Source organism: Zeugodacus cucurbitae, chromosome 2 (assembly GCF_028554725.1).
Source record: "Zeugodacus cucurbitae isolate PBARC_wt_2022May chromosome 2, idZeuCucr1.2, whole genome shotgun sequence".
NCBI lineage: Eukaryota > Metazoa > Arthropoda > Insecta > Diptera > Tephritidae > Zeugodacus > Zeugodacus cucurbitae.
In genome coordinates this window covers 66,740,923-66,748,199 of record NC_071667.1, presented here as the reverse complement: position 1 = coordinate 66,748,199, position 7,277 = coordinate 66,740,923, and the positions used below count along the sequence as shown (strand labels likewise).

Here is a 7,277-nt window from a genome sequence, read left to right as displayed (position 1 = left end):
ATTTCTACGACAATTTCAAGGGAACCAGTTTCTTCATCACCTTTCTACCGATCATCATTTTTAATTGCGTCTGCGATCTCTTAGTATTTGAATGAATTTTCGGGGTGTTTAGCTTTACTTCTCCCAACCGTTTGAAAACGTCGTGTAGATTCTACAACTTGTTTTATATGGGGGAAACTCGTGACTTTCCAATTGATGGACAGGGTGGGTAGAGAAAGATTCGATGATAATTTTTTCTTTCACTTTGTACTAAATTACTGTTTTGTGATTCGAAATCTTGAGTTCGGGATTAGGCAGTTCTTACAACGACTATATCTGACATCTGAAGTATTCATATTATAGAGATAAATAGAGAGTCAGAAGACTGCTTTAACCACAAAAAGACTGACTTTAACTTAGCTATCAATACATAGAAAATAAGAAGAATCTGTTTAACTCCAGCATTAGTCCGCAACTGTGTAGCGAGTATAAAAAAACTTTTTGTTTGAATTTTCTAAATAAATTGTTGTATTTTTCAGGAAATAAATATTTTTTTTTATTTTTGAATTAAAGCGCTTGATTTAGATTAACTTAACTTAAATAAATACGCGAGTTCTAATTTTATACAAATTTAACAGAAAATCTAAGATACACTGCAACTAATTTTTGTTGTGGCAGTGTTGCCATATTTGATTACCATCTCACAAATCGGCCAAACTATTCACCAAATTCAAACACAGCCACTCAGATGGTGAAGCCAAATATCTACACACATGTAGCCCTGCATATGGTCTCCTCAGCTCTCCGCCAACTCCTTTACAGTCGCTGCAGTTCCATGGCGAAGCGAAACAGCTGTGACGGCGCAGCATTGCGGCAATGACTGACGACCACCACATCGCTTAGCGGATTATCGAGACATAACTGCGTCTGTTGGTGCACCAACAAGCCGCCGCGACGCAACCAACGTTGACTCGGTGTCTGTTTTTGATTGTGCCCGCGCTCGCCGACATCCTGATCGACGCATGGCCGCAACACAACGCGAAAATGCGTCGAACGCGTCGCATTACTCAGCGGCGTCGCACGCTTCGGCACATCGGCGACTACGTGCAGACACGCACCGGAACTGGCCTGCAATTGAGAATTTTGACGGTGGAGATACCAGTGAGTAACGTCATTTTGGAAGCAGCTAGTCATATGCAGCTGACCGGTGGCATGATTGCTGATGTGCAGGCAAAGCTCGCCGGAGCTTAGTGCGCCAAATGCGATGAAGTCATCGTTGGGCAGTCTGAAAGTAGTGGAAAAACAAGAAATGTGTTTACAAATCGAAACGGACACAGAGATGAGTGAATGTTTTTTGGGAATTTTCCGCGGAAGAGGCTGCTATGGTAGCGCTCTCAAAGGAAAAAATAAAAACAAAAAGCATTTGGCTTACGCACTTCAGTTGTGGGAAAACATTCTGCAAATACCAAGAGAATGGCTGGCAGTTGAGTGCGCGCCTCAACTGATGGCTTTGCTCTGTGTCGTTGCTGTTGATGGCGATGCGCTTGGCTGCCGGCTTGGAGGCGTAGAAGAAATATTTGTAGGCGTCCAACCAGGATTCTGCGATGATTTTGGAATTTCTAGAAGAAAAAGGGAGACATAATTTTAAAGACGATCTCCTAATTTGCTTATGAATAATTCTAGTTAATATTTTTACAACAGCTTTTGAGTCTGATAGCTTAGAAATGTCTAAAACAAATTAAAATATTATACCCTACCATATATTTTTAAATTTCTGCCTACAATTAATTCACATTTCTTCATTTAAAAGTTCCCTTTATACACATTTCCAACAGTCTACATGTCTATCTTGCCCACACACCCACATATCTTAGCTTTTACGGCTGCTGCGGCTGTGTCTACCCAATTTAGGTTATACTCTTGGGGTCATGCGGCTTACCTGAGATATGTTGTCTGGCTATCGCTGCCATTGGGAAATCGAAATGGATGTTGCTTGCGAAAAATATGCCCGACCCGACTGCATGGCACAATCTCGATTTGTCCGCCACAAAGCCACAATTTAATGGAGAATTCAATGGACTCGCCACCCCAAGTCTATAAAAATGCATGAAATAAGAAAAATATCATGAGAGTGTAAAATACTTGTGTGCGTTTTACCATGATTTAATATATGTATGAGTGTATAGGTGTATGTGTTGTGGATGTGTAAGTTAGTGGAAGAATTCAATCGATTTAGACAATTTAATTTTTTAATAATATAGAATATTTTATTCCAATTTATATAGCATAGAATGTGAAGAAAATAACAGATAATATAATCTCAACAGAGGCTCTTATAGACTGATATTTTATATAAATGGGGTGTTGTTCGTATGGTATTTAAATTCATATTAAATATGGTAAATATGAATAAATTAAGTTTAATATCCTTTAGAGACCTTAGTTTCAAAATATTAGTCGTAATCCGTTCGGCACTTTTTCCTTCGTTTTCTTTCAGGTATATTTTCTTGTCAAAATAAAGTTGCATATGAAAACAGGAAATCCAGTTGCTTTCTACACAAGAGTATGTGTGTCCCTCATTACGTTGGTATAACAGCTTGCGATTATAATTGTGTCAAACTATACCAGTCTAAACGATTTATGCCAGTTGTTTGTTCGATTCGCTATTGTTAAAGGCTAAATGTATCGGTAATCAGCTATGCTTTCTGCAACACTTATGTATATGTAGAATTGAACTATTACGTCAGCCAAATCGGTGGCATAATAATAATTTGAGACTAAATATACTAGCCTTTTTAGTCCAAGTTTGATTCTATAAAGTCTAAACTATATCCTTTATACTATACTATCTTTACTTTGAACTATATATATACAAATTTCATTCGAAACTAGGAATACTTTGCAATGACTTTGCAATGGTCAAATATGTATTAGGATCTCCTCAATAGACCCTATCTGTTCATTGCAGATAAGGCGGTGTTAGACCTTAATTAGACGTTTTTAATACATTTTTGTAACATGAAGTTAGAACCTATTTAAAACTAGTCTTACCTCTAGTAACGGGTTGAAACCATTTAATTTGAAAAACCATTCGCGAGAGATCATAAATATTCCACCAGCAAAAGTAGGGCTTCTAGCAAAAAAAAAAAAAAAACAAAGAAACTGTTTAATAAAGAATAATAAATAAAGGCAAAAAAATAAATAAATAAATAGAAACATTATTTTAATAGTCGTAGTTGTCCTCTAAATAATGTGAGATTAGTGTGAGATTAATGTTTAGACAGTTGACTTTAGATAATCTAAAAAGTGCATGTCATGGGGGGTTAGTAGTACGTTCGTCAAAGGTTAAGCGCGGATTTTTAAAGACTACTAACTATACGCCTTCGCTCCTTACCCATAAATCCATTATTATTACTATTTCCGGTGACCAGATAATAAAACTTAGAAATTATTGGTCTACAACTTTGCTTCCTCCGTTTAGTTTTTTTGTTAATTTAAGTTTTTTTTTGTATAAAAACGGTTACAAATGTCCATGAGCCTCAGTCGCACTTTTTTTGGAATTCAAAAAGAAAAGCAATGACGAGAATTCGGCTCAAAAAGTGACATTTTCAGTTGAGAATAAGTTTGGGATGCAAACAGATCTCTACAAATATTTTGTTTGGTTAATGTTGTGCTTGACCCTAGAGACATTACCGCAAATGTCGAGAATTCGGCTCAAAAAGTGACATTTTCAGTTGAGAATAAGTTTGGGATGCAAACATATCTCTACAAATATTTTGTTGGGTTAATGTTGACACAAATGTCCAAGATCGATATAAAACGATTTAATCGATTTAATCGACTAGTGCTTGACCCTAGAGACATCTATTGGAAAACGGCGAAAGCAAAGTTGTAGACCTAATATTAATGATAAATGCCTATAGTTGAATCTTCTGAGTGATAAATATGATTGACCCAGCTTTATATGCTTATTTTTGTTATTATTGTTATTGATTCATAAGGTTTTCTGGGCAATATGGGCATTGTAATAACTACGATAAATTAACCTACATCCTTTATTTTACATCGCAGATAGTTCTATCATAGATGAATTAAAACAGAGGAATGCGCTCTCATTGGTATCAGTCTATAATTGCGAGAAAAAAATCGAAATTTCTTCAGATTGTTATTGAGTATACCGATGCAATATTGAATAGAAGCATGAGATCATTGCTTAATTTTATATTAAAGTCCGACATGAGCAATCAACGGCAAAAAAATAAAAAATAAAAAAAAATCTAAATGATTGCAATGTTCTCAGACGCTAGTGATCTTTGATTCTATTGTCAATATAAATGAGTTTTTTTATAAATTCTCGTAATTCATTAAATTGCAAGCAACAATTTAATATTCTATAAATGTTCCCAGACCCTAGTACTCGTACATCAAGCGGCGAGAGGTAGTTAAATTCCGTAGAAATCTAAACCACAACACATTTATGACCTACGCAAGAAATGCGATACAAGCAGATTAGTCAAGAGTAATTCACCTTAAAGTAAATAAACAAAACAACAGCAAATGTACAGTGGCGTGAGCAAATTACTTGAATGCCGTTGCGGCGCTATTTGTGTCGCGTCGTATACGCGCCTCGCTGAATCTACGACGCGCCCAACTGAATTGCTGTAAATATGCGGTTTCGCTGCTTAATTCACCGAATGCTGGCTGTTTTTGTTGTTGTTGCTGCTGCTGTTGGTTGTATTGGTCGCGTCGCTGTGGCTGTGATTGCGTTGATTGCGTACGCGGTATCCAATGAAAATGTAAATTCCAATCGAAACCACCCATGAGATTCTTCGAACTCGCCGCATACTCCAATGACTCCGCATTGATACTATCCAGAACGGGACTGACGGCCACCGCGCCTATGGCCAAACGCTCCAGCAGCGGTTCCAGCCAGCCCACATTAACCTCACAGTGACTGTCGAGGAAGAGTAAATAATCGCCGGTGACAAGACGCGCGCCGCGATTACGTGATGCAATCACGCCCAAGCGTCGGGTATTACGCGCGGTTTTAATTGTGACTTGTGGCTGCGAAGTGGGCGCACTGTTGCTCGCGTTCAGCGAAGAATGTAAGCTGGCATAGTTTGTGGTCGGCGTCGTTGGCGACTGTGGCGTTGAGGAATTACGCATAAATGGCGGTAGCTTGAGGTTAAGCATGGCGGGCAACAGATCAACTAAGCAACCGATGTGTAGACACAGGATGGAGGAAGAAAATGAGTTAGAAAAAAAGCAGTGAAACAAAACCAATTTAGTATTGTCTATTTTTGTGCGCTAGATATGCCAAGTAAGCATGCAAATGCGCGCGCGTGATTTCACACAAAAAAATGCCACAGCACTAGCGCGCGCTCATTTGCATTTGCATACTACCATGGTGTATACGCACCATCCGCGCTGCAGTCATCGATCAGTATCAGCTCGTGCAGATAGCGGCGCGGCGTGCGGTGATACAACGTCATTACAGTACGTAACAGCGCCGAACGTGCCTCATTGTGAAATGCGATGATGATGGAGACGCGCGCGCGTTGCGCCGCCAGATGATAGGGACGCGCGGTGCAGCTGTAATGAAGCGGAAGCGTTGCATACGCAAATAACGGTTGCTTAGTTTTGATTTTTTCCTTAGCGCATTTGTATAGAAGTATGCAATTTTATGTGTTTTTGCATATACGCACCTGGCGTCACGTGTATCGGGTAGCGCGCGCAAGGCGCCAATTGCATCACTGCGTGCCGCGTTGTAATGATAAAATTCCCACGGCGCGGTGGGCGCTCCAGTCGGCGCAGCACCGAGGAATTCGCGCACCGCAATTACATAGTCACTCACCGCGGCAACGGGTAGCACCTGCAGGCGAGAGAAGCAGACGCGTGTTGCATTTGAAATAGACTGAACACAGATAGAGATTAAATTAAATCATGAGTCACATGTACATAAATCACAGTATTTGTTGGTGTTGTTTGATAATTGATTATATATTTTCTTAACTATAACATTTTTTATATAATTTTTGTTGTTGGCGCCCTGTATCATTTTATTTTAATATTTTTTTGAATTTTCTTTTTTTAAAAAAATATTTTTGAAATTTTTAACTATTTTTCATGATATTTCCACACATTTTCCCTTATCTAATATTCACTTGCGCCTGTTCGTAGCGTTCAACTTCCAACTCCGCATACTCATACTCAATGAATTGCACGCAGCTGAAGATGCAAGTGAGCAGCAGCAGTGCTATGGGCAGCAGCAGTAGACGACAATGCCAGCATCGCTTCTGCAACTTCATTACGCACACATTTCGCCCGCACGCCAACAACAAGTAACACTACGCGCGCGTACTCTGGCACAAATGAAATGCTAAAATTTTTGCTGTGAAAAAGTGGAAAACGCTCGTCAGCCGATCGACGCTGCGCCGACCACCTGCCAATATTATCGCAATTCAGCAACTGACTTCAATTCGCCGGCGAACAAACGCCCCATAGCGCTCACGCTGAGTCGCGCTGCGCTCATACATTTTCTAGTTCGATTTTCAGTTCTTCGTTTGCCGCTTATTTGTTTAAAGTTTAAACGAAATTTATTTATTTTTTTTTTCAAAGATTTTTGTCAACGTTTTTTGTTTGCCCATGTATTTATATGGTTTTTATTTTTATTTGTATTTGTATTTTTTTTTCAATTAATTTTCAGTTGCACAACAACCTGCTGTGGGCTACTTACACGCCGCTATTTGCCAAACCGGTATCGTGTGTGTAAGTGTAAATATGTTGACATTTATGGAAATTATCACCCGTTCGTGTCGTCACAGCGCAGCGTGTTGTTGCTTTGGCTGTTGTCTAGCGTCTGGCGTTCGCCGGCGACTGTTTTTCATTAGTCGTTAGTCACGCGTTTGACCAAAGCCAACTGGCGCAATGACAGCGTTTGGCTGATCGGTTGTGCGTTTGGCCTTAACAGTGAACGCTTTGACAACTGAGATAAGATATTGGTTGCGTCGCGGCGCGTTTGTAAGTGAGAATGTTTGCTCATACATATCTATAAAAGAAACATATGCTCAGTTGATAAATGACAATTTGACAGCATTGCAAGCGTTATCGAGTATTTGTATTAGTTAGGTGCTAAATAATTCTACTGTGACAACTTAAACTAAGCAGAGTTGCCAAAATGAAAGTGAAATCAAATAATTCAAGTTTATTCTTTAATCGAAAAAAAATATTAAAAACTAAAAAAACCTGTTATTTCGAAAATTTATATTAAAAAATATTAGTTTTTTTATATACGAAAT

General features: G+C 38.8%; 1 protein-coding gene across 1 annotated transcript; it reads right to left on the bottom strand.

Annotated features, from left to right (window-relative positions):
* Positions 1–516: 516 nt before the first annotated feature.
* Positions 517–6,688, bottom strand: LOC105217516 (putative polypeptide N-acetylgalactosaminyltransferase 13). The gene is made up of 8 exons (XM_054232406.1): positions 6,144–6,688; positions 5,685–5,851; positions 5,399–5,571; positions 4,562–5,189; positions 3,031–3,112; positions 1,919–2,073; positions 1,416–1,598; positions 517–1,264 (listed from the first exon to the last, which is right to left on the bottom strand). The coding sequence occupies exons 1-8, from the start codon at positions 6,285–6,287 to the stop codon at positions 796–798; spliced, it is 2,001 nt and encodes a 666-aa protein (XP_054088381.1). The 5' UTR covers positions 6,288–6,688; the 3' UTR covers positions 517–795.
* Between the last annotated feature and the right edge of the window lie 589 nt (positions 6,689–7,277).